Source organism: Centropristis striata, chromosome 18, assembly GCF_030273125.1.
Source record: "Centropristis striata isolate RG_2023a ecotype Rhode Island chromosome 18, C.striata_1.0, whole genome shotgun sequence".
NCBI classification, from domain to species: domain Eukaryota; kingdom Metazoa; phylum Chordata; class Actinopteri; order Perciformes; family Serranidae; genus Centropristis; species Centropristis striata.
In genome coordinates, this window is record NC_081534.1 from 2,036,394 (window position 1) to 2,063,836 (window position 27,443).

The 27,443-nt window shown below is 39.8% G+C and overlaps 8 protein-coding genes across 8 annotated transcripts; all 8 read left to right on the forward strand.

The window, feature by feature from the left end:
- The first annotated feature begins 8,423 nt into the window (after nucleotides 1-8,423).
- Nucleotides 8,424-13,134, forward strand: LOC131991438 (cartilage intermediate layer protein 2-like). The gene is made up of 5 exons (XM_059356895.1): nucleotides 8,424-8,488; nucleotides 9,938-10,011; nucleotides 12,030-12,201; nucleotides 12,671-12,780; nucleotides 12,959-13,134. Exons 1-5 carry the CDS (start codon nucleotides 8,424-8,426, stop codon nucleotides 13,132-13,134), a joined length of 597 nt encoding a protein of 198 aa, XP_059212878.1.
- Nucleotides 13,135-13,259: 125 nt separating this feature from the next.
- On the forward strand, nucleotides 13,260-14,493 carry LOC131991439 (cartilage intermediate layer protein 2-like). Its single transcript, XM_059356896.1, has 4 exons — nucleotides 13,260-13,320; nucleotides 13,635-13,806; nucleotides 14,030-14,139; nucleotides 14,318-14,493. The coding sequence occupies exons 1-4, from the start codon at nucleotides 13,260-13,262 to the stop codon at nucleotides 14,491-14,493; spliced, it is 519 nt and encodes a 172-aa protein (XP_059212879.1).
- Nucleotides 14,494-14,563: 70 nt separating this feature from the next.
- On the forward strand, nucleotides 14,564-15,854 carry LOC131991441 (cartilage intermediate layer protein 2-like). Its single transcript, XM_059356897.1, has 4 exons — nucleotides 14,564-14,690; nucleotides 15,003-15,174; nucleotides 15,391-15,500; nucleotides 15,679-15,854. The coding sequence occupies exons 1-4, from the start codon at nucleotides 14,564-14,566 to the stop codon at nucleotides 15,852-15,854; spliced, it is 585 nt and encodes a 194-aa protein (XP_059212880.1).
- A 122-nt stretch (nucleotides 15,855-15,976) lies between these two features.
- LOC131991442 (cartilage intermediate layer protein 2-like) lies at nucleotides 15,977-17,554 on the forward strand. The gene is made up of 5 exons (XM_059356898.1): nucleotides 15,977-16,040; nucleotides 16,355-16,526; nucleotides 16,752-16,861; nucleotides 17,040-17,211; nucleotides 17,428-17,554. The coding sequence occupies exons 1-5, from the start codon at nucleotides 15,977-15,979 to the stop codon at nucleotides 17,552-17,554; spliced, it is 645 nt and encodes a 214-aa protein (XP_059212881.1).
- A 151-nt stretch (nucleotides 17,555-17,705) lies between these two features.
- On the forward strand, nucleotides 17,706-18,586 carry LOC131991443 (cartilage intermediate layer protein 2-like; the record flags this gene model as incomplete). Its single annotated transcript, XM_059356899.1, has 3 exons — nucleotides 17,706-17,887; nucleotides 18,111-18,220; nucleotides 18,399-18,586. Coding segments are annotated over 3 exons (468 nt in total), but the record flags the coding sequence as incomplete, so codon positions are not given.
- Nucleotides 18,587-18,922: 336 nt separating this feature from the next.
- On the forward strand, nucleotides 18,923-19,933 carry LOC131991445 (cartilage intermediate layer protein 2-like). The gene is made up of 4 exons (XM_059356901.1): nucleotides 18,923-18,929; nucleotides 19,082-19,253; nucleotides 19,470-19,579; nucleotides 19,758-19,933. Exons 1-4 carry the CDS (start codon nucleotides 18,923-18,925, stop codon nucleotides 19,931-19,933), a joined length of 465 nt encoding a protein of 154 aa, XP_059212884.1.
- A 164-nt stretch (nucleotides 19,934-20,097) lies between these two features.
- Nucleotides 20,098-21,299, forward strand: LOC131991447 (cartilage intermediate layer protein 2-like). The gene is made up of 4 exons (XM_059356902.1): nucleotides 20,098-20,122; nucleotides 20,441-20,612; nucleotides 20,836-20,945; nucleotides 21,124-21,299. Exons 1-4 carry the CDS (start codon nucleotides 20,098-20,100, stop codon nucleotides 21,297-21,299), a joined length of 483 nt encoding a protein of 160 aa, XP_059212885.1.
- Nucleotides 21,300-21,421: 122 nt separating this feature from the next.
- Nucleotides 21,422-23,482, forward strand: LOC131991448 (mucin-5AC-like). Its single transcript, XM_059356903.1, has 5 exons — nucleotides 21,422-21,485; nucleotides 21,800-21,971; nucleotides 22,195-22,304; nucleotides 22,456-22,630; nucleotides 23,027-23,482. The coding sequence occupies exons 1-5, from the start codon at nucleotides 21,422-21,424 to the stop codon at nucleotides 23,130-23,132; spliced, it is 627 nt and encodes a 208-aa protein (XP_059212886.1). The 3' UTR covers nucleotides 23,133-23,482.
- The last annotated feature ends 3,961 nt before the right edge of the window (nucleotides 23,483-27,443 follow it).

Sequence of the window (27,443 nt, forward strand, 5' to 3'; positions counted from 1 at the left end):
CCCGAAACATAAGTATGAGCGAGAGGCGCATAAACTCCTCCACACAGGGGAGAAAACAGAAAGAAAGCAAACAAGGAGAGACAGATAAACTAACACAAAGTTGATGTTTCTCAGGGAAGAAGAGGAAAAAAAACCCACACACACACACACACACACAAGACAACACTGCATTCTTCGGCTCGTTGGTGGGTCGCACACCTCCTCGGTTACCATGGTAACAGCCGTCCCCGTGGAGAAGGGTTGCGGCTCAATCCCGGAGGCCAGTGTTTGATTGAATGGTTGTCAGGAGTCAAGACGAATGATGACGTATAAGAGCCTTACTGACAACCGCACTTCACACAGAGGCACACTTAAAAGAAATAAAAGGTTTGTGTGTGTGTGTAAGCACATGTGCAGGCGTGTGTGTGTGTGTGTGTGTGTGGCCTACATCATGTATTAAAGAGCAGGTCACTGGGGGGGGTGGGGGGTCTAGAAGCATTTTTGCTGGCCTGAGAAAAATATCAATGAGTCCTCCCACTCTGACTCCTTATCCTGGAAATACACACATGCATATTTTATGGCATGAATTGTGTAGAAATCCATGTATAACTCACTGTATGTACATGTATGCAGATATTCACTGCAGTCCTTATTTGCATGTGCAGCAGACATAATAATACCTTTTCACAATAAATGTTCACAGAATGCCATTTCACGAAATTGTGGCAGGATTGTTTTCATTTATGGAAACAGTCCGAATCATTCTCACGCTCCTCGCCGACGTCTTGCCTGCATACACTAATAGGCAATATCAATAAATCAGCAACAATAAATCGGTAAATGAACATTTTGTGCGACCCGAACATGTGCCAGCTGCACTTAAAAGGCACATTATCAAAATCGGTGTCTCATAAGTGCTATGTCTGTCTTGCCTTTATGAAATGTGAAGTTCATTTCCGGTGATAATTAAAGCCTGTCTACATTTTCATCTTCTTACCGCTACTTTACATAATTATACCCAGGCCACTTTTCTACTTTATGGAATTTTGAACAGCTGGATACTGAAGACAACGCTACTTTCAAAGGATATAATGCGTATACAGAGGAAATAGACTTCAGTTCGTGTCTATAAATAGCATGTCGGACCAAATTACCATACAGGTACATATAGGACATTAATTATGGCACTTTGACCTTTAGATTCAAATTCAGCCTGGACTCCAGAGAAACTGCATTGTAAATTAGGTTTTGAGGGGGAACATATTTCTCCCAGATTACCTTCAGTCTTGTCGTATCACAAATATATTTATAATAAGGCTGCAGGTATAAGTATGGAGGGGGTTGGGGGGAGATTGGTGGGTCGAAAAAAAAAAAATTAAGCAGGACTTTTACCCAGGACACTGTGTAGATCAACACTGACTTATTTAAGTCACAATTGTAAATGTTTTTTTTTTGTTTATTTTTTGTTATTCGTTATTTAGATCATGCAAAATATTGTTTTACATATAATTAAAGACATTTAAACAAGATCCTATCCAACAAGTATCCCACTCCTCCAGATACACGTTTCACACACACACACACACACACACACACACACACACACACACACACACGCACACACACACACACACACACACACACACACACACGCACACACACATTTTGAGGTTAAAGGTCATAGGTTGCTGCATAAATAAATACTTGAAAAAGAATGCTTGTTGTAGGTGTGCTCCTTGTATATTATATAGTTTTATAACATTACTAGTATTAAGTTAGTTAGACAATTATAACATGTACAATATACTGAAACATACATTCAGTGGTCAGTGTGATAAACAATTTATAGACATACAGATAACACAAATGAGTTAGGAATACAGGAAATAAAATTAAATGTAATAATAATAATAAATAATTTTAATTTCATTTTGACCCAAACTATGATCTTTTACTAAACCTCACTAAGTAATTTGTTTCCTGTTTAGTCACATTTCCAACAACAAATATTATCTGCATTTTGAAGATTTCCATGAGATCAGATCCTTTACTTCAATAAAAGTACTAATACCAAACTGTGAAATGACTCCACTACAGTAAAAGTCCTGCATTCAAAACTTACTGAAGTAAAAGTACAAAAGTATCAGCATCAAAATGCATAATGCAGTATAGCTAATCATGATGAATCATGAAACATCATGATTAGCTATACTGCATTATAGATGCGTCTATATGAACCTCACTTTACTTAAAGCATACATTGATCATTTATTTATACTTATGGCATCCTATGAGTCCTTATAACAATTGATTGTTGAGGTGTGTGTATAGAGGGGTATGAGTAGTTGTACTGTATTATAAGCCTCATCAGTCAGCCTGTAGTTTATAACCAGTCAAGAGCACTCATAAGACACTTGGATTTATAAGTCATTATAAGCTATATTTATAACTGTTGATATAGTGCATCATGAAGCTTTATATGTGTTTATGAGTGCAGTCATAATGCATTATGATTGATTATAATGAGCATTATAATTCACTATGAATGCGCTCATAATGCACTATAGATGTAGTCTTCATAGAAAGTGTTACCAACGTTTCTTATAGTTGCTTTAACATCATATTAATCATAATTAAAGTAAGTAAAAAAGATTTTTAGCACTTAGCTTAAGCAACACTGTCCTGAAACACAGCCTCACAGATATAGTAGAGGTGTGAATCAGCGTATGGGTCCCACGATTCGATTTTATCCTGATACTTGAGTGTACTTAAGTACAGTACTTGAGTAAAACTACTTAGACACAGTTGTCAAATCAGATTTAAATTAATCTAAAACCAACATAAGTTAACACAAGATGCCGTTCCCTTTTCCCCCCCTTTTGTCACTAGGTCGTGATGATTCTGGCTAACACCCAGGACCCCTGCTACCAACAATTACAAGTGAAATGAGAAAACAAAACAGTCCAAATAAACAGATACCCCCCCTTGTCTCAGATGCACCATTTGTACTATAAGTGAGTGACTGGGAGCAGCAATAATGCCAGCCAATTGCATGAGTGCTTTGCTAATGCTATGGTTAAGTTTATGACCCCCTAAACAGCCTGCTTCATTAGAGGTGAGTGTGGAGCACTGAAAGGTCACACACAGAATAGTAGCCTTAATGCATCGTGAGTGCATGAGGAACATTTCAGCCGTGAGACATTACAAATGGCCTTCTACCTTCCTGCTGCTTTTAGCGCCGACAGAGCTGAGATATTTTGTAAATACATAGGTGTGAAGTCTGTTCCTGTGCCTGTTTTTATAGTTTTATTTTGACGTGTTTTCAGGGTTTGTACTTCTGTAAGGGGATATTTCAGGTTTAGGAGTTGAATTTTAGATTTAGAGTAAAAGTAAGAACACATACTTCTATTATTAGTGTTTATCATGCTCTGATACTGTGCATATCCAAAGCATCTTGTTACACAATGTATTTATAATGCTTAAACGTTTGTTTCACCCAAAGGAGACCTTTTCTTTTTTGTTTTGTTTTTTTACAGTGGTAGCCAGTTCAGATCATTATATCTGTCTATACCTTTATTTCTTTTTTTGTACATATAGCATTTAAAAATTACATTTAATGCATCTATAATCTAGCATGGTGTCTTTGGGATCCAATCACAGAACGAGTTGGGATGGCAAGACGATGACACGCACTATTGGAAGCTTGTAGTTTGCTTACGGATCCAACATGGCTGCAGCAGACGCGAAGTTCTCTTTGGATCTAGCTGTAGACAGTGTTCTAGATAGTTTAGAGCCAAAGTTTATGTTAAAAGAAGAACAACGTTTGGCTTTTACACTCCTTTATCACCACCAAAAATGGTGTTTCAGCCTTGCTTCCAACAGGATTTGGCAAAAGGCTAATCTACCAACTAGCCCCGCTAGTGGCTAAGCTAATGGGGTTTAGCGAGACCTCGGTCGTTGTGGTCGTCTCGCCATTGATCGCCTTGATGGAGGACCAGATATAATTAATAGATATATGTCTGAAGAGTGTGCATATGTGGAGTGTCCTTCTTCCTTCATATATATCTTGCACAAACGGCAATAATCGTTCGCCGCCATCGTGTAAACACCAGTCGTCTTCTTCCTCGATGCTTCCCCGTTGAATTTCTGTCACTCTACATACATCATCTGGTATAATCGATACGATTGGCTAAGAGCTACATACTGACACTTAAGATGGACATTCGTAGCAACGAATAAACGGCTCTGGACGATCGTAAACCACGTCCACGTGCACCTCCTCTATGGAAAAATGAATAGGTGGTCTCAAATATATCACAAATGAGATATAGTCTGGTGTTAGCCAGGCTATCTATAATCACTATTTCCGTATTAAAAAGGGATGATGAGACTATTTGTATGTAAAAGATGTTGCTCATACTTATGAACCTGCACAGAACTATCACCTTACTCTACAGTTTACCTTTGCCAACCTTGCGTCTAGTTCGGTCACCAGACACTTCCACTTGTTTATCTTGCTTATTAAAATATAACCTTCTGTTGCCTTGACCAAGTTTGTATAAGGTGTGATCAAATAATTCCATGTAATGGCTTATTATTTGTTTTTTCAGTAGGTTGTAGGCTAAGTAACAGTAGACGCCATGTGACATAACACTGTGTGGGCACTCTAGCAAACAAAACACTCTGTTTTTTTATTTTAACCCATCTGATCAAGTTTCCTGCCCTTGTCCTGTTCTGTCTGTCAAAAACACATTTCCAACGGACCCGTCTGTAAACATCCTGTTCTCTGTGCATACTTTTTCAAAGCAAGAAAAACCTTGCACACCATATATGTGTGTCCTGAATTGTCAAAACTGACCATGATTTTAATTCCCTCTTCATTCACAATACTCCTTTGACAAACTGTGAATGCAGCTCTTAAATTTCATATTATAGTCCTTTCGGTCTACTTCTCTTAGACATTGTCAGAAATTTGCTATCATTTTCTTTGGGATGTCTCACATTGACATTGTTGAAAATGCTATATTGACAAGGAAGGGTCAATTAGCATGGTTATGGAGTAACAAAATACAAGTTAAATAGAAGTAACGGTGTTCCTTAACAGGACAGTCCTCCCCAAAAATATGACAAGGTCCACTCGGGGTGGGTGGTAGGGATGGTTGACGGGTCAAACAACCGGACTTTGACCCAGGAGAACAGTGTTTATGTTCTGTGTGAAACAAAAAAATCAACTTTGTTAGTTAAAGTTACGTAACTGACAGCCAATGGTTAGCTGTGTCACATCTATGTCACATACGGCAAAACTATCTCATTTTGAGTAGTTATGAGAATTTATTTGACTTTTTATTTTTGTTTCATTTGCTCTTAAATTAATGTGAGGAACCCGCTTGCCATAAACATATATTTTTGTGCAACCATTTGAGTGCACACAGTTCCCATGCCATTTGACAGCAGCACAAGTGAGAAAACTGTCTTTTTCTCCAGTTAAAATTAGTCTCTATGGGACAGTTGGTTGGAGTTGATGTCACATTCAGGCTCACTGAGCAAAATCCATACATCTGATTGATTCCAGAGAAAGATGTCTGCGAAGAGCATGGACTTTTCTACAATGGATCCTAGAAATTATTCATAAAGAGTGAAAATTGTGGTAACCAGTACATGTTGTTTGAAAGATTTTCAGAAAATTTCCCAGCCTCTCTCCACTCTAACAGTTAGTCGTCTCTAAAACTCTCACAAAAAAAACTTAAACTGCAATTTTGTGAAAACCGTGCAATTGAACAAAATGCCCGTTTGGCCCAATATTGTAAGTCTTGCAACCTGTTTAAACTTAAAATAATTTTTCTATGTTAAAGTATAGCGAATTGCCACAGCCCCAAATTAAGGTGCTTCTGAGCTCTTTTCACGTCGATCTCCAATTCATTTCAATGGGCCTTTTTAGTGCTCTTTTTGTAAATTATGACGGAAATGGGAGGGTGAATCTGTGTGAAAAATTCATAGCACACTATTGAAGTATTACAAGAGTAATTCTAAATATTTAGAATGTGTTAGCTAGTATAAGTTATACAATGGAATACATTACAATTTGCATTTTTTTTCAGTATGCATTCAGTAATCTGCAGTCGAATATGTAACCTTCCAATTACACTGTAAAAAAATGTTTGTAGAAATTACAGTAAAACACTGTCAAATTGCATCAGGAATGGGGCGTAAAATTAAAAATTGGGTATCACCGTAGTAGACACTTTTAATTACAGTAAATCAAGGAATAGCACAATTTTTACTTTTACTGTCATTGACTGTAGGAAACGCACAGTTTTGCTGTAAAAATATAACATTTTAATGTAAAGTTAATGGAGATTTGCCATGATGTGTGAATGAATGACACAATTACCTTAAAAATAACGAGAATATTCAGTCTAAATTAGTTTTTGCTGATATTTTAATTTACACTAGAAAACCACCTCACTGTATTTTTTACGGTGAAGTTCTGGCAACCACAGCTGCCGGTAATTTACCGTAAATTTAACAGATTCTTTTATTTCAGTGTAGCTACGATTACGGAGAAAGATACATATATTTTTTATAGTCAGTGCACTACACTACTCCACAGAATAAACTCATCCTTCACTTGATCTCTGTATACTCACTAATCACTCCACTTTGCAGCCATCATACGGCTTCCGACTCTAATTGTCACAGTTGCATAATGAGTTTGGCGGGCATTAGGTGAATGCCTCTTTGATGTTATGAGATAAATGCAGTCAACGGGTCAGCAGAAAGCTCTCAGAAAGATGGATGAACAAGACAATGTGTGTGTGTATTTGTGATGCTCCTTCTGTATAAACTGATGGTCAACAGAAAGTCTGCAGTCAGCTCCTTCGCCACAGGAGGATGGAGACACCAATGATTTCCATGGAGACAGGGAAAGAGAGAGAAAGAGGGACTGGGGGTGTGTGGGGGGAGAGAGAAGGAGCGAGGTGTGTGTATGTTAGGGGGGATGATAAATGAGTCTACACCATGCTGTCATTTGTACTTTGGCATCCAGTCCAAAGCACAATTTAGTGTAAAATATTACGCTGGCCCCTTCAGATGACAAAGTTTAATGCTGATGTATGAATAGACAGAGACGAGCCCCAGCTGCTATTGAACAGAGGGAGGTAGCTATTCTTCTCAAAGGGCAATTAATTAGTGTACACACAACCACTGCAGAGGATGGACACTGAAAAAGGGCAGCAGGACTCCGGTGTTGTGTGTGTGAAACAACAAAATGCAGACAAGTCAATGCAGTGATTGGTGACTTAAAAGAAACACCTGAGAATGAGAGGGAACTAAGAGAGGTTCTGCCTCTGTGAAAACACTTAGAGGTGAAATATTGCATTCTGTCATTTACATAAGTATAGGTTGTCATTTTAAATGTCTTTTTTCCCCAGAAGCTATTGTGAAATATTTAGAACAGTTACCTCAATTTTCTTTTTCTCTTAACAAGTCACTCGTTTAGAGAATAGTCTCCCGCAGAAAAAAAATCTCTTAACATTTTTGCTTAACGTTATTGCATTTATACAGTGTTTTTTATGTGTATAACTTTTTTAGATGAAAGAAATGGGTGTTAACTACATTTGCAGTAAGTGCTACGATAATTTGTAGTCATTTCATATTTGTTTTGTGAGCAGAGCATTAAATATGCTCTAATCAATATTTCATATTTACAATGTAAGAAGGACCATATTTTAAACAGGGTGCGGGCGAAATAGGTTGTAAACACAACACTGAAATATTATCACCTGACAGATTTCAGACGCAGACCAGCAAACAATGAGTGCTAACTCAGAGAGTGAAAAAGAAACAATAAATTTGTTGGCCGTAACACCGAAACATATCATATCAAGCATAATAAATATCTCCATACAGCTGAGAGAAACTGCAGCCAGGTGATAATTTTCTGTATACCAGGTTGAAAACATGTTTATTTCTGCTGTAAAGCTGGGAATTTTAACATAGGAGTCTATGGGGGCTGACCTGTTTTGGAGCCAGCCTCAAGTGGCCAGTCAAGTAATTGCCTTTTTTCAGGCACTTCACTTTCTCTTTTTAGCCATGGGGGTTCAAGTAATATAATTAGTTTAAATTATTTTATTTATTTCTCAAATTGTCTCAATGTATGTTCATTATCCTTCTTCAAACAGCTCAATACCAGTTTAGATTAACCTCTCAAGCAGAATAAGTGCTGATGTACCCAGGCGTCAAGGTGTTCTGTCACTAAGAGACCAATTATCCACCTTATATAACCACAAAACCTTAACGCTTTCTAAAATAAGTGTAAGTGCTGGTACAGGTGCTGTGCACTAATTCCTATCAGCCTCTTGCACCTGAATCATCCCTTTATAATTGCAGAGATGGCATGACAGCTGCCTTTAACTGCAAGAGGCAGCCAAATTTCTGTCTGGATTATGGCATTTGCTGCAGCAGCTGTGCAGTTTCAGCTGTCAAACATCGTTCTGCAAAGGACAAGAAGGTAACTGCTCCAGTTGGAAATGTTCATTATCATCATAGTTTAGTTAAGCAGTCAGAAGCCCTTTTTATGTTTTTGCTCGTGTCTGTTTGTCCAGTGATCCTGCTCACAGACGCTCTACAGTAGCTTTTGTGAATCTCAACCTCCACTGTACGGTTTGGGGATATGATCTGGTCGACCCCATACCATATTTAGTTTTTTTGAGCTTTTTTTTAAGCTCTTTTTTTCAGTTAACCCTCTGGAGTCCATCTATTTATTGAAAATACACGTTTAATTCGATTGATTGATTGATTGATTGTCTTTATTTCGAACATGCAAGCAATAAAAAAAAAAACAAGTTTAAATATGAATAGATGAATAAATAAAAAACAAAACAAAAAAGCAAAAAAAATTGAAAAAACAGACACTTTCTGCAAGCTCGAAAGGGGGTAGGAAGAAGTTAAAAAAACGTATCTAGTCCTACCCCTTAACGTATCAGAATATACATACATATATGAATAATCAATATAGTCACATACAAATATTATAAATAATTATATATATACATATACTATTAGCAATTTATATTACATTGTGAATACCTATACATGTATATTGTAAATTACTATATATATATAAATATTATAAACATAAATACAATTACCATGTATATTATAAAATTTAATTAATTTACAGTAATGACTTTATTTATATATGATATGTAGACAAGCTGAGAAAGCCAGTTGAAAGTGCAATCATAGGAGCTTTCATAGTAAATTTTCTTTCTACAATGAAAACTATTACTATTTTTAAATTACATGCAAATAGACCGTTTTGTAGTTTTATTATTTATTATTTTTTTCTGCTGTTTTTGTGTGTATAAATGGTAAAAAAAAATGGTATATTTCCAAAGACACCTGTGTCTTTTGTTTGTATTTTTGGTTCCTGGCAGCTTTACGCTTTAATTAAAATAAAATGAAAAATCTGACTGATAGCCAAGTTTGTGTCAAGAAAAATGAGCCATGCATGTGATGTAAGGACAGACTGAAAGATGGTAAACAGAGAAAGAAATGAATGCATAGGAAGTTGACAAATTTGAACCAAAATCTGCTGGACTTCAGAGGTTTAAAGGAGCTGCAATCAAACAAATGGATATGTGGCTGCTCTTCAGTGTATTCAGATTATTCAACTATATAGAGTTTACTGCAGTTGCAGTAACTGTTAAAATATTTGTGGGCCCTTTGTTTTCTTTTTAAAGCTGCTCTAATCAATATTCGAATACGTGCAATGGATCAAATGATCACATTTAGTGTGAAAGGGGCCACTCGTCATGATAAATTCGTCTCACTCCGGGGTGTCCCTCAGCTTTAGAGAGCCTTTTACCATCTTTTAGCATCATTGATTTAGTTTTACAGCTGGCAACTTTGCTGATTTGGTTCACTCTCACAGCTCTCATGGTGCTGTTTCCTGCAGCAGCAGCCAGCTGGTTTTTAGCAAAGAAGCTCTAAAACACGCTGTGCACGACCTGCCTGACTGGTATTCGTCAGGTGGACAAAACATGGCTCCAAATGAATAATAATGTGTCTGCTGGAAGTGTGAAAGGCAACTTTACGCAACACCTTGTAATTTCTGCTCTCAATCTGACAACAATAATGTCCACATTATTTTCTTTGAAATCTTCCTACTAGTGATGTTGCTGTGGATTCTCCTTTGTTACATTTGGAAGTAACCAAACAAATACATGATTGTCATCTTGCTTTAATTAAAACACGCCTTGTGTAAATTTCACTGTCTGTTTGTATTAGGAGCGATTACATAATTTCCCGGTAGATACTATGGGGAGTATATCATAACACACACACACACACTTATACAGAGACACACATCCAAAAAAGTTACATAAAACCAAAGTGATTTGGTCACATTTTATGCACATTTTGTTGAGGTTGGTTTCGCTGTGTGTGTGTGTGTGTGTGTGTGTGTGTGGGTGTGTGTGTGTGTGTGTAAGCGGGGTCAAATGCCGGGTCAAACTAAGGTCAAACTGACCTCAATGTGTTGAGGGTTTGAGGATAACAGAAGTGCAAAAATATCAAAAGTGAAAGTACTCACGCAGGTGAATACTCTGTGTTTCACTTTTAAATTGTTGCACCTTTACAATAAATGTGTAGGCAGCACCGTAATGTTGTCATATACTTTAATTTCCAGTATCAGTATCAATTTATCTTATGTTATAAACTGATAATACTGTATGTTATATATGTTAATTCTTCGTTTGAAAAGTTACGAAGTCACTGGGGTGAAGTGAACAGTAAATAAAAAATAGTAATGGCGCGGCTGTGGCTCAGTTGGTAGAGAGGTCGTCTTCTGATGGAAGGTTGGTGGTTCGATCCCCGAACATGGCAGCCTACATGTCGAAGTATCCTTGAGCAAGATACTGAACCCAAAATTGCTCCAGATGCTGCGTTCATTGGTGTGTAAATGAATTCCCAATGATGGCGGGTGGCACCAGTGTGCCCTAGCTCCGGCCACCATTTACCATTTATTTAAAATATAAGTCTGTAAAAGTAATCAAGTAAATGGTAAATAGAATACACTTGTATAGCGCTTTAATCCAAAGTGGTGCTTTACACTACAGACTTCACTCATTCACCAGTTCACACACACATTCATACTGGTGGCCGAGGCTACATATGCCACAAAGAACCAAAAGAATGGTGGAGATGCACACCTTATTTCCAAACATTTTATCGCTGCAAATATTGTCTTTGGGTGAGGTCAGAAAAATAATGACCCTAATCAGTAGACTGTGTACGTATGTCAGTATTTAAATATCTTCCAGGATTGTGTATGAGTGGAGATGAGAGAGGCTCTCAACGGAGAGCTTCTGTGGTTGACACTTTGTTTTTTGCAGAGAAAGGTAATATATTCTTTTCTGAATTTCATTTTAAAGATTTCATGGATACTCTTACTTAACAATTGATGATAATGATGTGGTATTTTTGTGAACCTATGATTTAAATTAAAACCCAGATGTGTTAAATGAAAAACACAGTTAATCATTTAGACATTGTACATCTAAATGAATTTACAACTTCCTGTAACTTCCCCCACAGATTTAAAGCTTCCTTTGTATCTGCAATTATGATGAAACTGGTAATTATATTTTTTTGAATATAATATTTATGTACAAGCAGTTTGCCATTGTCTGTGATTGTAACCTAATCATTTTCTATTTTCTCTCAAAGTTAAGTTTTGCAATTGTTGCAGGATTATTCTTTGGTAGGTTCATCTCAAAAACTGAAGGATCATTTTAAAACAATTTTACTCTATGATCAGAAATCATAGCACAGTCACAATAACATTTTTCTGATGACCTACAGCAGAAAGCAACCAGCAGCATCTGTTATTGGGACAATCTAATGAAAACAGTAAGACCCTTCACACAATGTCTAGTTTCAGATATAAACTTTTTTTACTCTTTCCCTGTATAGCTTTCTGACAATTGAAATCAGAAAATTTCGAATGAGTTATTGGTAATTTGTTTTAAATGCATGACTTGATCCAGGATGCTGGACTCAGTGGTTTGACAGAGACAATCCCAGTGGAACTGGAGACTGGGAAACACTGTCCAGTCTTCTTAAAGCGAATCCAGGAAAGATCTGCACTCAGCCAATAGGTGTTGAGGCCAAAACTCTATCTGGACTCACTGCAGCTGCAGCAGGGGATGTGATTTATAGGTGAGTACTGAACGATTTCAAATAATTCCAGTGCAATTCAGGCCTTGTGTCAGCAGTCCCAGCTGACAGGGACATGGTAGGGTGTTGGTTGGCAGGGATATGGTTGGGTGTTGGCTGGCAGGGATATGGTAGGGTGTTGGCTGGCATGGCCAACTGGGGTGGAGGGACTAGCTGCATCAGGAGAAGACAGCGGACTTACCAAATTAGAACTGGAGCGAGGTGTTCCAGGGGATGTGATTTATAGGTGAGCACTGAACAATTTCAAATAATTCCAGTGCAATTCAGGCCTTGTGTCAGCAGTCACAGCTGACAGGGGGTATGGTATGGTCTTGGCTGGCATGGCCAACTAGGGTGGAGGGTCTAGCTACATCAGGACAAGATGGTGGACACATTGAATTAGAACTGGAGGGAGGTGGTCCAGCCATATCTGGACAGGAGTACAGAAATCACTTTGTATTTCATTTTTCAGGAGTGACACTACTTCAGGATTCATCTGCAGAAATAAGGACCAACCCAAGAAGAAGTGGTGCAATGATTATCGTGTTCGTTTCAGCTGCCCCCCCTCTTTCTGTAATCCAGGTACTCTCAGAGCATGATCATGTACAGTGTTAAGCAGTTTACAAATTTTGTCTTTACGTTCACATTTCATCTGTTTTTGTAACTTTTCTTCATGTGCTACAAACCAAAACATGTGCATTTACACAACTATTTCAAATAGCTTATTGGTATTTTTTTTTAAATTCATGACTTGATCCAGGATGCTGGACTCAGTGGTTTGACAGAGACAATCCCAGTGGAACTGGAGACTGGGAAACACTGTCCAGTCTTCTTAAAGCGAATCCAGGAAAGATCTGCACTCAGCCAATAGGTGTTGAGGCCAAAACTCTATCTGGACTCACTGCAGCTGCAGCAGGGGATGTGATTTTTAAGTGAGTACTGAACGATTACAAATATTTTCAGTGCAATTCAGGCCTTGTGTCAGCAGACAGGGGGTATGGTATGGTGTTGACTGGCATGGCCAACTAGGGTGGAGGGTCAAGCTGCATCAGGACAAGATCATGGACATACTGAATTGGGACTGGAGGGAGGTGGCCCAGCCATATCTGGACAGGAGGACAGGTTTTACTCTGTGTTACATTTTTCAGGAGTGACACTACTTCAGGATTCGTCTGCAGAAATAAGGACCAACCCAAGAAGAAATGGTGCAGTGATTATCGTGTTCGTTTCAACTGCCCCCCCTCTTTCTGTAATCCAGGTACTCTCAGAGCATGATCATGTGCAGTGTTAAGCAGTTTACAAATTTTGTCTTCACGTTCACATTTCATCTGCTTTTGTAACTTTTCTTCGTGTGCTACAAACCAAAACATGTGCATTTACACAACTATTTCAAATAGCTTGTTGGTAATTTGTTTTAAATTCATGACTTGATCCAGGATGCTGGACTCAGTGGTTTGACAGAGACAATCCCAGTGGAACTGGAGACTGGGAAACACTGTCCAGTCTTCTCAAAGCAAATCCAGGAAAGATCTGCACTCAGCCAATAGGTGTTGAGGCCAAAACTCTATCTGGACTCACTGCAGCTGCAGCAGGGGATGTGATTTTTAAGTGAGTACTGAACGATTACAAATTATACCAGTGCAATTCAGGCCTTGTGTCAGCAGTCACAGCTGACAGGGGGTATGGTATGGTCTTGGCTGGCATGGCCAACTAGGGTGGAGGGTCAAGCTGCATCAGGACAAGATGGTGGACGTACTGAATTGGGACTGGAGGGAGGTGGCCCAGCCATATCTGGACAGGAGTACAGGTTTCACTCTGTTTCATTTTTCAGGAGTGACACTACTTCAGGATTCATCTGCAGAAATAAGGACCAACCCAAGAAGAAGTGGTGCAATGATTATCGTGTTCGTTTCAGCTGCCCCCCCTCTTTCTGTAATCCAGGTACTCTCAGAGCATGATCATGTACAGTGTTAAGCAGTTTACAAATTTTGTCTTTACGTTCACATTTCATCTGTTTTTGTAACTTTTCTTCGTGTGCTACAAACCAAAACATGTGCATTTACACAACTATTTCAAATAGCTTATTGGTAATTTGTTTTAAATTCATGACTTGATCCAGGATGCTGGACTCAGTGGTTTGACAGAGACAATCCCAGTGGAACTGGAGACTGGGAAACACTGTCCAGTCTTCTTAAAGCGAATCCAGGAAAGATCTGCACTCAGCCAATAGGTGTTGAGGCCAAAACTCTATCTGGACTCACTGCAGCTGCAGCAGGGGATGTGATTTTTAAGTGAGTACTGAACGATTACAAATTATACCAGTGCAATTCAGGCCTTGTGTCAGCAGTCACAGCTGACAGGGGGTATGGTATGGTCTTGGCTGGCATGGCCAACTAGGGTGGAGGGTCTAGCTACATCAGGACAAGATGGTGGACACATTGAATTAGAACTGGAGGGAGGTGGTCCAGCCATATCTGGACAGGAGTACAGAAGTCACTTTGTATTTCATTTTTCAGGAGTGACACTACATCAGGATTCATCTGCAGAAATAAGGACCAACCCAAGAAGAAGTGGTGCAATGATTATCGTGTTCGTTTCAGCTGCCCCCCCTCTTTCTGTAATCCAGGTACTCTCAGAGCATGATCATGTACAGTGTTAAGCAGTTTACAAATTTTGTCTTTACGTTCACATTTCATCTGTTTTTGTAACTTTTCTTCGTGTGCTACAAACCAAAACAATTGCATTTACACAACTATTTCAAATAGCTTATTGGTAATTTGTTTTAAATTCATGACTTGATCCAGGATGCTGGACTCAGTGGTTTGACAGAGACAATCCCAGTGGAACTGGAGACTGGGAAACACTGTCCAGCCTTCTTAAAGCGAATCCAGGAAAGATCTGCACTCAGCCAATAGGTGTTGAGGCCAAAACTCTATCTGGACTCACTGCAGCTGCAGCAGGGGATGTGATTTTTAAGTGAGTACTGAACGATTACAGATATTTTCAGTGCAATTCAGGCCTTGTGTCAGCAGACAGGGGGTATGGTATGGTGTTGACTGGCATGGCCAACTAGGGTGGAGGGTCAAGCTGCATCAGGACACGATGGTGGACATACTGAATTGGGACTGGAGGGAGGTGGCCCAGCCATATCTGGACAGGAGGACAGGTTTTACTCTGTGTTTCATTTTTCAGGAGTGACACTACTTCAGGATTCGTCTGCAGAAATAAGGACCAACCCAAGAAGAAATGGTGCAATGATTATCGTGTTCGTTTCAACTGCCCCCCCTCTTTCTGTAATCCAGGTACTCTCAGAGCATGATCATGTGCAGTGTTAAGCAGTTTACAAATTTTGTCTTCACGTTCACATTTCATCTGTTTCTGTAACTTTTCTTTGTGTACTACAAACCAAAACATGTGCATTCACACAACTATTTCAAATAGCTTATTGGTAATTTGTTTTAAATTCATGACTTGATCCAGGATGCTGGACTCAGTGGTTTGACAGAGACAATCCCAGTGGAACTGGAGACTGGGAAACACTGTCCAGTCTTCTTAAAGCGAATCCAGGAAAGATCTGCACTCAGCCAATAGGTGTTGAGGCCAAAACTCTATCTGGACTCACTGCAGCTGCAGCAGGGGATGTGATTTTTAAGTGAGTACTGAACGATTACAGATATTTTCAGTGCAATTCAGGCCTTGTGTCAGCAGACAGGGGGTATGGTATGGTGTTGACTGGCATGGCCAACTAGGGTGGAGTGTCAAGCTGCATCAGGACACGATGGTGGACATACTGAATTGGGACTGGAGGGAGGTGGCCCAGCCATATCTGGACAGGAGGACAGGTTTTACTCTGTGTTTCATTTTTCAGGAGTGACACTACTTCAGGATTCGTCTGCAGAAATAAGGACCAACCCAAGAAGAAATGGTGCAATGATTATCGTGTTCGTTTCAACTGCCCCCCCTCTTTCTGTAATCCAGGTACTCTCAGAGCATGATCATGTGCAGTGTTAAGCAGTTTACAAATTTTGTCTTCACGTTCACATTTCATCTGTTTCTGTAACTTTTCTTTGTGTGCTACAAACCAAAACATGTGCATTCACACAACTATTTCAAATAGCTTATTGGTAATTTGTTTTAAATTCATGACTTGATCCAGGATGCTGGACTCAGTGGTTTGACAGAGACAATCCCAGTGGAACTGGAGACTGGGAAACACTGTCCAGTCTTCTTAAAGCGAATCCAGGAAAGATCTGCACTCAGCCAATAGGTGTTGAGGCCAAAACTCTATCTGGACTCACTGCAGCTGCAGCAGGGGATGTGATTTTTAAGTGAGTACTGAACGATTACAAATTATACCAGTGCAATTCAGGCCTTGTGTCAGCAGTCACAGCTGACAGGGGGTATGGTATGGTCTTGGCTGGCATGGCCAACTAGGGTGGAGGGTCTAGCTACATCAGGACAAGATGGTGGACACATTGAATTAGAACTGGAGGGAGGTGGTCCAGCCATATCTGGACAGGAGTACAGAAGTCACTTTGTATTTCATTTTTCAGGAGTGACACTACATCAGGATTCATCTGCAGAAATAAGGACCAACCCAAGAAGAAGTGGTGCAATGATTATCGTGTTCGTTTCAGCTGCCCCCCCTCTTTCTGTAATCCAGGTACTCTCAGAGCATGATCATGTGCAGTGTTAAGCAGTTTACAAATTTTGTCTTCACGTTCACATTTCATCTGTTTCTGTAACTTTTCTTCGTGTGTTACAAACCAAAACATGTGCATTCACACAACTATTTCAAATAGCTTATTGGTAAATTGTTTTAAATGCATGACTTGATCCAGGATGCTGGACTCAGTGGTTTGACAGAGACAATCCCAGTGGAACTGGAGACTGGGAAACACTGTCCAGTCTTCTTAAAGCGAATCCAGGAAAGATCTGCACTCAGCCAATAGGTGTTGAGGCCAAAACTCTATCTGGACTCACTGCAGCTGCAGCAGGGGATGTGATTTTTAAGTGAGTACTGAACGATTACAAATATTTTCAGTGCAATTCAGGCCTTGTGTCAGCAGACAGGGGGTATGGTATGGTGTTGACTGGCATGGCCAACTAGGGTGGAGGGTCAAGCTGCATCAGGACAAGATGGTGGACATACTGAATTGGGACTGGAGGGAGGTGGCCCAGCCATATCTGGACAGGAGGACAGGTTTTACTCTGTGTTTCATTTTTCAGGAGTGACACTACTTCAGGATTCGTCTGCAGAAATAAGGACCAACCCAAGAAGAAATGGTGCAATGATTATCGTGTTCGTTTCAACTGCCCCCCCTCTTTCTGTAATCCAGGTACTCTCAGAGCATGATCATGTGCAGTGTTAAGCAGTTTACAAATTTTGTCTTCACGTTCACATTTCATCTGTTTCTGTAACTTTTCTTTGTGTGTTACAAACCAAAACATGTGCATTCACACAACTATTTCAAATAGCTTATTGGTAATTTGTTTTAAATTCATGACTTGATCCAGGATGCTGGACTCAGTGGTTTGACAGAGACAATCCCAGTGGAACTGGAGACTGGGAAACACTGTCCAGTCTTCTTAAAGCGAATCCAGGAAAGATCTGCACTCAGCCAATAGGTGTTGAGGCCAAAACTCTATCTGGACTCACTGCAGCTGCAGCAGGGGATGTGATTTTTAAGTGAGTACTGAACGATTACAGATATTTTCAGTGCGATTCAGGCCTTGTGTCAGCAGTCACAGCCGACAAGGGGTATAGTAGTATCTTAGCTGGCATGGCCAACTAGGGTGGACGGTAAAGCTGCATCAGGACAAGATGGTGGACGTACTGAATTAGGACTGGAGGGAGGTGGCCCAGCCATATCTGGACAGGAGTACAGGTTTCACTCTGTTTCATTTTTCAGGAGTGACACTACTTCAGGATTCATCTGCAGAAATAAGGACCAACCCAAGAAGAAGTGGTGCAATGATTATCGTGTTCGTTTCAGCTGCCCCCCCTCTTTCTGTAATCCAGGTACTCTCAGAGCATGATCATGTACAGTGTTAAGCAGTTTACAAATTTTGTCTTTACGTTCACATTTCATCTGTTTTTGTAACTTTTCTTTGTGTGCTACAAACCAAAACATGTGCATTTACACAACTATTTCAAATAGCTTATTGGTAATTTGTTTTAAATTCATGACTTGATCCAGGATGCTGGACTCAGTGGTTTGACAGAGACAATCCCAGTGGAACTGGAGACTGGGAAACACTGTCCAGTCTTCTTAAAGCGAATCCAGGAAAGATCTGCACTCAGCCAATAGGTGTTGAGGCCAAAACTCTATCTGGACTCACTGCAGCTGCAGCAGGGGATGTGATTTTTAAGTGAGTACTGAACGATTACAGATATTTTCAGTGCGATTCAGGCCTTGTGTCAGCAGTCACAGCCGACAAGGGGTATAGTAGTGTCTTAGCTGGCATGGCCAACTAGGGTGGACGGTAAAGCTGCATCAGGACAAGATGGTGGACGTACTGAATTAGGACTGGAGGGAGGTGGTCCAGCCATATCTGGACAGGAGTACAGGTTTCACTCTGTTTCATTTTTCAGGAGTGACACTACTTCAGGATTCATCTGCAGAAATAAGGACCAACCCAAGAAGAAGTGGTGCAATGATTATCGTGTTCGTTTCAGCTGCCCCCCCTCTTTCTGTAATCCAGGTACTCTCAGAGCATGATCATGTACAGTGTTAAGCAGTTTACAAATTTTGTCTTTACGTTCACATTTCATCTGTTTTTGTAACTTTTCTTCGTGTGCTACAAACCAAAACATGTGCATTTACACAACTATTTCAAATAGCTTATTGGTAATTTGTTTTAAATTCATGACTTGATCCAGGATGCTGGACTCAGTGGTTTGACAGAGACAATCCCAGTGGAACTGGAGACTGGGAAACACTGTCCAGTCTTCTTAAAGCGAATCCAGGAAAGATCTGCACTCAGCCAATAGGTGTTGAGGCCAAAACTCTATCTGGACTCACTGCAGCTGCAGCAGGGGATGTGATTTTTAAGTGAGTACTGAACGATTACAAATATTTTCAGTGCAATTCAGGCCTTGTGTCAGCAGACAGGGGGTATGGTATGGTGTTGACTGGCATGGCCAACTAGGGTGGAGGGTCAAGCTGCATCAGGACACGATGGTGGACATACTGAATTGGGACTGGAGGGAGGTGGCCCAGCCATATCTGGACAGGAGGACAGGTTTTACTCTGTGTTTCATTTTTCAGGAGTGACACTACTTCAGGATTCGTCTGCAGAAATAAGGACCAACCCAAGAAGAAATGGTGCAATGATTATCGTGTTCGTTTCAACTGCCCCCCCTCTTTCTGTAATCCAGGTACTCTCAGAGCATGATCATGTGCAGTGTTAAGCAGTTTACAAATTTTGTCTTCACGTTCACATTTCATCTGTTTCTGTAACTTTTCTTTGTGTGTTACAAACCAAAACATGTACATTCACACAACTATTTCAAATAGCTTATTGGTAATTTGTTTTAAATTCATGACTTGATCCAGGATGCTGGACTCAGTGGTTTGACAGAGACAATCCCAGTGGAACTGGAGACTGGGAAACACTGTCCAGTCTTCTTAAAGCGAATCCAGGAAAGATCTGCACTCAGCCAATAGGTGTTGAGGCCAAAACTCTATCTGGACTCACTGCAGCTGCAGCAGGGGATGTGATTTTTAAGTGAGTACTGAACGATTACAGATATTTTCAGTGCGATTCAGACCTTGTGTCAGCAGTCACAGCCGACAAGGGGTATAGTAGTGTCTTAGCTGGCATGGCCAACTAGGGTGGAGGGTAAAGCTGCATCAGGACAAGATGGTGGACGTACTGAATTAGGACTGGAGGGAGATGGCCCAGCCATATCTGGACAGGAGTACAGGTTTCACTCTGTTTCATTTTTCAGGAGTGACACTACTTCAGGATTCATCTGCAGAAATAAGGACCAAACCAAGAAGAAGTGGTGCAATGATTATCATGTTCGTTTCAGCTGCCCCCCCTCTTTCTGTAATCCAGGTACTCTCAGAGCATGATCATGTACAGTGTTAAGCAGTTTACAAATTTTGTCTTTACGTTCACATTTCATCTGTTTCTGTAACTTTTCTTCGTGTGCTACAAACCAAAACATGTGCATTTACACAACTATTTCAAATAGCTTATTGGTAATTTGTCTTAAATTCATGACTTGATCCAGGATGCTGGACTCAGTGGTTTGACAGAGACAATCCCAGTGGAACTGGAGACTGGGAAACACTGTCCAGTCTTCTTAAAGCGAATCCAGGAAAGATCTGCACTCAGCCAATAGGTGTTGAGGCCAAAACTCTATCTGGACTCACTGCAGCTGCAGCAGGGGATGTGATTTTTAAGTGAGTACTGAACGATTACAAATATTTTCAGTGCGATTCAGGCCTTGTGTCAGCAGTCACAGCCGACAAGGGGTATAGTAGTGTCTTAGCTGGCATGGCCAACTAGGGTGGACGGTAAAGCTGCATCAGGACAAGATGGTGGACGTACTGAATTAGAACTGGAGGGAGATGGCCCAGCCATATCTGGACAGGAGTACAGGTTTCACTCTGTTTCATTTTTCAGGAGTGACACTACTTCAGGATTCATCTGCAGAAATAAGGACCAACCCAAGAAGAAGTGGTGCAATGATTATCGTGTTCGTTTCAGCTGCCCCCCCTCTTTCTGTAATCCAGGTACTCTCAGAGCATGATCATGTACAGTGTTAAGCAGTTTACAAATTTTGTCTTTACGTTCACATTTCATCTGTTTCTGTAACTTTTCTTCGTGTGCTACAAACCAAAACATGTGCATTTACACAACTATTTCAAATAGCTTATTGGTAATTTGTCTTAAATTCATGACTTGATCCAGGATGCTGGACTCAGTGGTTTGACAGAGACAATCCCAGTGGAACTGGAGACTGGGAAACACTGTCCAGTCTTCTTAAAGCGAATCCAGGAAAGATCTGCACTCAGCCAATAGGTGTTGAGGCCAAAACTCTATCTGGACTCACTGCAGCTGCAGCAGGGGATGTGATTTTTAAGTGAGTACTGAACGATTACAAATATTTTCAGTGCAAATCAGGCCTTGTGTCAGCAGACAGGGGGTATGGTATGGTGTTGACTGGCATGGCCAACTAGGGTGGAGGGTCAAGCTGCATCAGGACAAGATGGTGGACGTACTGAATTGGGACTGGAGGGAGGTGGCCCAGCCATATCTGGACAGGAGGACAGGTTTTACTCTGTGTTTCATTTTTCAGGAGTGACACTACTTCAGGATTCGTCTGCAGAAATAAGGACCAACCCAAGAAGAAATGGTGCAGTGATTATCGTGTTCGTTTCAACTGCCCCCCCTCTTTCTGTAATCCAGGTACTCTCAGAGCATGATCATGTGCAGTGTTAAGCAGTTTACAAATTTTGTCTTCACGTTCACATTTCATCTGTTTCTGTAACTTTTCTTTGTGTGTTACAAACCAAAACATGTGCATTCACACAACTATTTCAAATAGCTTATTGGTAATTTGTTTTAAATTCATGACTTGATCCAGGATGCTGGACTCAGTGGTTTGACAGAGACAATCCCAGTGGAACTGGAGACTGGGAAACACTGTCCAGTCTTCTTAAAGCGAATCCAGGAAAGATCTGCACTCAGCCAATAGGTGTTGAGGCCAAAACTCTATCTGGACTCACTGCAGCTGCAGCAGGGGATGTGATTTTTAAGTGAGTACTGAACGATTACAGATATTTTCAGTGCGATTCAGGCCTTGTGTCAGCAGTCACAGCCGACAAGGGGTATAGTAGTGTCTTAGCTGGCATGGCCAACTAGGGTGGAGGGTCAAGCTGCATCAGGACAAGATGGTGGACGTACTGAATTAGGACTGGAGGGAGGTGGCCCAGCCATATCTGGACAGGAGTACAGGTTTCACTCTGTTTCATTTTTCAGGAGTGACACTACTTCAGGATTTGTCTGCAGAAATAAGGACCAACCCAAGAAGAAGTGGTGCAATGATTATCGTGTCCGATTCAGCTGCCCCCCCTCTTTCTGTGATAAAGGTACTGTAAGAGCATGATCATGCGCCATGTTTAGCTGCTAATGCAATATGGATTTCCTAATCTCATTCATTGTTTGTGTCCGTTACCATTCCACATGGTGCTTTGGCAAAGCAGTTTTCCACCAGTCATCTGATCAGTCTGCTTCTCTCAGTTTGCTGGACAAGGTGGTATGACCGGGACAATCCCAGTGGAACGGGGGACTGGGAGCTCTTGACTCACCTGAGGAAGGAAAACCCAGGACAAATCTGTGACAACCCTCTGCAGATGGATGTTGTTACTACTGACACACTGACCCCGGCTACGTCCACAGGCGAGATCTTTCGTATGTAAGTAGCCCTGTATGAAAATGAGTGAAAACATAACCAATTTTACTACTGACCTCCCAAAAAAAATCATAAAAATATGGCTGAAATATATTTTATTCTTATGCCAACACTTTTCTTTTAGAAAATAGTCTTTAATAACCCAATCCATAGGTATTCATAGAGTATTTTCTTTTGTTTTTATTGGATATTTGACAGTTTTCACACTTGAAAAGAAGTTACATATGATATCAAGAACAAAATTAGAATCGATATGGTGATAATTAGTTGTCATTCTTATTTGACTTTTACAAAATAGATCAGATTTTTATCATAAATAACTTTAATTCATTCTAGCACCTTGGTATTTTTGCTTGAGATATCTTACTGGTCCTGTCACTGCTTGGAATACATTTTCAGAAACAATCCATCTCAGGGATTTGCTTGTCGCAAAATCGACCAGAAATCTCGCAAGTGCCGTGACTACAAAGTCCGGTTTGGGTGCCCGTGCAAGATGAAGGCCTGACTCCATGGCAAACTATGGCAAGGATAAGATGACACATCAAGATTTTTTAAATCTCTTTTCCTGTTTTATTTTAATTCTAACAGTGCCTGGTGAAAGGGGAAGACTATAATTGTCCTATTAAGAGCCTATTATGTCCTTAATCAGTCTATAGTTTCCATTTTCTTCTTTCTGTAATGATTATGCAATTATTATATTGTGATGCAGGAAATGAATCAACTAATAAATTAGCTCATATGCTCAGATGATGTGGTGATGTGTGATCTGGTATATTGACAATAAGAGGTGTTGTGTAGCATTTAAACAGCAATGTGGGAGTGTAATAAAATAATATGTCTGAATCCGAATTTCACACTAAAATAAATGAAAGCACTATCAAGCAAACAGGAATTGGTTTTTATTTTGTCTTTTTCTTTCTTAACCTATAACTTACTCTCTACAAAAAGTAATAATTTGTGTTTTCAATGCAGCTTTAATGTCCTCGCAACTGTTTACAACTCTGTCATGTTTCCCTCAAACTCAAATGCTTCCAATGTGATCCTCTGCCCACACAAGTTCCCTACACACACACACACACACACACACACATGTATAATTAGATTAAGGAAAATTGGCTTTTACTACATTAACATTTGTAGGTCATTTGATATTTGATTTTCAAGAGCAGCATTTTTTTTTTAAAGCTGCTCTAATCATCATTCTTATATGTGCAAAAGATCAAATAATGACATTTAATGTGAAACAGGTCACTCATAGTGATACTGACTGCAGTTTCTCTCAGCTACATGGAAACTTTCAGCGTCTTTAGAATTATTGTTTTACAGCTTTACTGTTTTGGTTCACTCTCACAGCTCTCTTGGTGTCATTTCCTTGACCTCTCAACTTTGTTAGGTGATAATATGTCAATGTCGCATTTAAAGCTTGTTCTGCTGACTCTTGTTCCACTGGACAAAAAAACCAATAACATGCTAATTTAAACAGTATAATTGATAAAAATGTTTATATTTCTGTCCCAAATTAATTAATTAAAAAAGTTAGAACCAAAGACCTTATACAAAGATGCACGTCCTGACAGTCCCGTGACGTCATGGCAAAACTCTGTCAAAGGTTCATCATGCTTTGAGCTCTGAGCAGCAAGATACGGTGTGCAAACAGGATTTGTAAATCGGACACCAGGTACCCTCAGAGTTTAGCAGGAGGAGTCATTTTTTCCCCTTTTCCAAAACTCAAAAAACAAGGGGAGCATTGCTGGCTGTGGATTAAACAATGTGGGAGAGCCCACTCCCAAATTAATATCACAAAGATCAACAAACACACAAATGTGTGATCCAAGTTAAGCTGCTAGCTAGCTAACATGAGCTAACTAACAATTGTCTAGCTGATAGATAAGTTAACCCAAACTGGATTTAACAGCTATGGTTCCTGTCAACTAGTATTTTTACCACTACTAGTGCATAACTAACCCAACAAACTAATGTTAATGACAGTGTGTGTAAAATTAGCACACCAAGCTCGCTAGCAATGCTATTATGAGCTTAACATAATACAGGGCTGTGCAGTGCTAATAGCTAGCATCACTGTATCACACTGTATCGGCCGGGTATTGGCTAAATTCTATCAAAATTTCACATTAACTACTAATATAAATGATCATATTGTGTTTCCAATTAATTGGTGTGAAACTAGAGTCTAACTTCTTATCTTCAAACCGCAACGTTTTATCGTTTTAACCGTGTACGTTAGCCCCGGGTTTACCGGAGTGGGAAAAGGGACGCTAACGCTTGTGAAATAACCTAGCGCTATCGCTTTCATGGTTCGGTCACTTGGGGGGCTGCTGATTTTTTGGGGCGAAATGTCATCGTTATCAACCATCATTACCAACACACCCGGTCCGGTTTGTATTCAGTCCTTCACAATAAGTCACAGTACAGTAAAAATACAGATGTAGCCTATAGCACATGCTACATTAGTCTGTGCTATGGATGATTTACCATCTGGGCACCAGTAAAATCTTATTTACATGTTTTCTGTAGCCTACAGCTGAGGTGTTTGTAACTATATTTACATACCAATGTTAGAGAATTTGTGCATTGTGCTACAAAACTATCAACCTCTGTTGCACCAGTGCTATAACCGAAACAAGTTAATGTACAGCACTGTACTGTGTGATGAACATAACGTCCCAACAGACCATAATGAACCTATTTTAATCTTTTTAGCATTTTATGAATGGGCAGCCTACCTTGCGGATGCATTACACCAAAAACACATTAAAACAGTGATGGTCCACTGACCGTCCTGGAAGCTTGCCGGGCATAGCAACAGTAACTAAGGGGGCGGAGCTTTTGCAAACGGTCAATTCATGTTAGCAATAACTGGAGCATTAACTGGGATGTTCATTTTGGCTAGTAAAAAATAAAAACAAAACTTATTTTACTTACCTCAGAAAAATGAACAGCGACTCCTTGGAGTGTATATTAGTACAGCCAAATGCCAAACAAAACATTTTAAATCAACAACATGTTCAAACTAGAAAATTTCTAAAGAAATTTTGATTGTGTGCTTGCCTCTGGACCGTCATCCTCGTGGCTCAAATGAACAGTTAAACAGGGACTCTGTCCTGAGTTCACAGACACCTCATCCAAGTCTGTAGGCCAAACGGTTCACAACTGACAGTTATCAGTTAGAATGTCTGTGTTGGAGGAGGGAGGGGGCTTTGGTAGCTAAGCAACCCGGTGGCCAGGTGGGGTCGACCAATCAGAGCAGAGCAATCAACGGAATGTTCCGGAAGAGTGGCCAGAGGTGGAAAAACTGAAATTTCTGGCCTTGAACAGAAAGCATTTTTGACAAAACCATAATACCTATCATTGATCCGACTTCACTTTGAGCGTCCTGAGTTCTTCCTGAACATCTACATATGTTTTTTTTAAGAAAGATGAAAAAATAGCTTTGTTAGAGCGATCTAAAAAAAATGTTAAATTTTTTTTTTTGGATAAATCTTCCTGCATTTTCAATATGGGAGCCAATGAGGCAGTTGGTGCGTTTTGTTTGTGCATCTGTGCGTCCTGCGCCAAAACTATAACTCTGACAGCTTTACCAGAGGATTGTGAGGGAGAAGACAAATTTTCCTACGTTTCTATGTATAAATTATTTCTGTAGAGTGAAATTTGCGGCCTGGAGCGCAGTTTTCAAATTTATTTTTTGACAATTCGTTCTCTCCCTCTACACTCTGTTTGATGACATCACCACTCTAGACTCTCCATAGGGTTACATTGGGGGGATTTTTTGACGTGTTTTTGCCCAATAATTTGCAAACCGTTTATCGAAACCCTTAGAAAAGTCATGTCATGGGCGAGCCGGTTGATTTGATACCTTTTTTGTGTATGTGCTACCAAAACTCTGGGAGGAGTAGTCGGCCGAAAAAACATCACGGAAGAAACGGAAGAATAAGACATAAACCCACGGAATAACAATTAGTGTGCTTTTGCAAGCAAGCACACAAAATAAACTGTCATAAAGTGAAAATACAGTGAAAGGGTCAAAGTTATGAGACCAATACGGTAAACGTCCTTTTTTTATATCTAAATAACTTTATTAACACGTTGCCGTGGATGCGCATTGCTTTTCTTCTCTCCTGATGACTGCTCACCTTGTTAGTGACAAGCATATCATATGATTCTTTATCATCTATTTTCTTCTAAATGGGTCCATTATTTACACTATTACCATCAGATTGTCTTGACAAAGATTTTTTACTAGCGATTGAGACCATAGTGTTGTCCTAAAAAAAATTCTGAGGTAAAAAAAATCAAGTGAGAAGTTTTCTCATTTTGTATTGAAATTAATTGACCGAAATACATCTGCAGCCGTCTTCAGCGCCTCCAGCTTAAGGCACTTCCTGGTTTGCCTCCCTGCTCAGACCTAAAGGTTTCCGCTTGAGTTCCCCATATCAATCACCGCCTGGTGCTATATAAAGAAATTTAATTTATATAGCACCTTTTAAAAACAGTAGCTTACAAAGTGCTCTGACAGAGAGAAATTAATCAAAAAGGAGAATGGTGCCATGAGGCCAAAAAACTATTCTTACTTTAAAAAAAACAAAGATGATAAAAGACAGTGTATCAATCAATCACAAGACATTCTCAGATACCAAGTATCCTGATAAAGTAATGAGAACATAATTAGAAGGTGAAAGGAAGACTACATAGAAATGCATTAGAATAGAATTGGATAAAAAGGGTAGTAAGATGGAAAACATTACATAAAAGCAAGTATATAAAAGTGGGTTTTAAAAAGTGATTAAAAAGAAGTTAG

Excerpts from the sequence above, each read along its gene's own strand:
- LOC131991438 (XM_059356895.1), top strand. The coding sequence starts at position 8,424 with ATGGCATTTGCTGCAGCAGCTGTGCAGTTTCAGCTGTCAAACATCGTT. Across the intron at positions 8,489-9,937 it reads GTTCTGCAAAGGACAAGAAG|CAGCAGCCAGCTGGTTTTTA; the intron begins GTAACTGCTCCA and ends TGTTTCCTGCAG. Across the intron at positions 12,781-12,958 it reads CCCCTCTTTCTGTAATCCAG|GATGCTGGACTCAGTGGTTT; the intron begins GTACTCTCAGAG and ends GACTTGATCCAG.
- LOC131991439 (XM_059356896.1), top strand. The coding sequence starts at position 13,260 with ATGGACATACTGAATTGGGACTGGAGGGAGGTGGCCCAGCCATATCTG. Across the intron at positions 13,321-13,634 it reads ATATCTGGACAGGAGGACAG|GATGCTGGACTCAGTGGTTT; the intron begins GTTTTACTCTGT and ends GACTTGATCCAG. Across the intron at positions 14,140-14,317 it reads CCCCTCTTTCTGTAATCCAG|GATGCTGGACTCAGTGGTTT; the intron begins GTACTCTCAGAG and ends GACTTGATCCAG.
- LOC131991441 (XM_059356897.1), top strand. The coding sequence starts at position 14,564 with ATGGTATGGTCTTGGCTGGCATGGCCAACTAGGGTGGAGGGTCTAGCT. Across the intron at positions 15,175-15,390 it reads GCAGGGGATGTGATTTTTAA|GAGTGACACTACTTCAGGAT; the intron begins GTGAGTACTGAA and ends TTCATTTTTCAG. Across the intron at positions 15,501-15,678 it reads CCCCTCTTTCTGTAATCCAG|GATGCTGGACTCAGTGGTTT; the intron begins GTACTCTCAGAG and ends GACTTGATCCAG.
- LOC131991442 (XM_059356898.1), top strand. The coding sequence starts at position 15,977 with ATGGTGGACATACTGAATTGGGACTGGAGGGAGGTGGCCCAGCCATAT. Across the intron at positions 16,862-17,039 it reads CCCCTCTTTCTGTAATCCAG|GATGCTGGACTCAGTGGTTT; the intron begins GTACTCTCAGAG and ends GACTTGATCCAG. Across the intron at positions 17,212-17,427 it reads GCAGGGGATGTGATTTTTAA|GAGTGACACTACTTCAGGAT; the intron begins GTGAGTACTGAA and ends TTCATTTTTCAG.
- LOC131991445 (XM_059356901.1), top strand. Across the intron at positions 19,254-19,469 it reads GCAGGGGATGTGATTTTTAA|GAGTGACACTACTTCAGGAT; the intron begins GTGAGTACTGAA and ends TTCATTTTTCAG. Across the intron at positions 19,580-19,757 it reads CCCCTCTTTCTGTAATCCAG|GATGCTGGACTCAGTGGTTT; the intron begins GTACTCTCAGAG and ends GACTTGATCCAG.
- LOC131991447 (XM_059356902.1), top strand. The coding sequence starts at position 20,098 with ATGGCCCAGCCATATCTGGACAGGA. Across the intron at positions 20,123-20,440 it reads CCAGCCATATCTGGACAGGA|GATGCTGGACTCAGTGGTTT; the intron begins GTACAGGTTTCA and ends GACTTGATCCAG. Across the intron at positions 20,613-20,835 it reads GCAGGGGATGTGATTTTTAA|GAGTGACACTACTTCAGGAT; the intron begins GTGAGTACTGAA and ends TTCATTTTTCAG.
- LOC131991448 (XM_059356903.1), top strand. The coding sequence starts at position 21,422 with ATGGTGGACGTACTGAATTGGGACTGGAGGGAGGTGGCCCAGCCATAT. Across the intron at positions 21,972-22,194 it reads GCAGGGGATGTGATTTTTAA|GAGTGACACTACTTCAGGAT; the intron begins GTGAGTACTGAA and ends TTCATTTTTCAG. Across the intron at positions 22,631-23,026 it reads ACAGGCGAGATCTTTCGTAT|AAACAATCCATCTCAGGGAT; the intron begins GTAAGTAGCCCT and ends ATACATTTTCAG.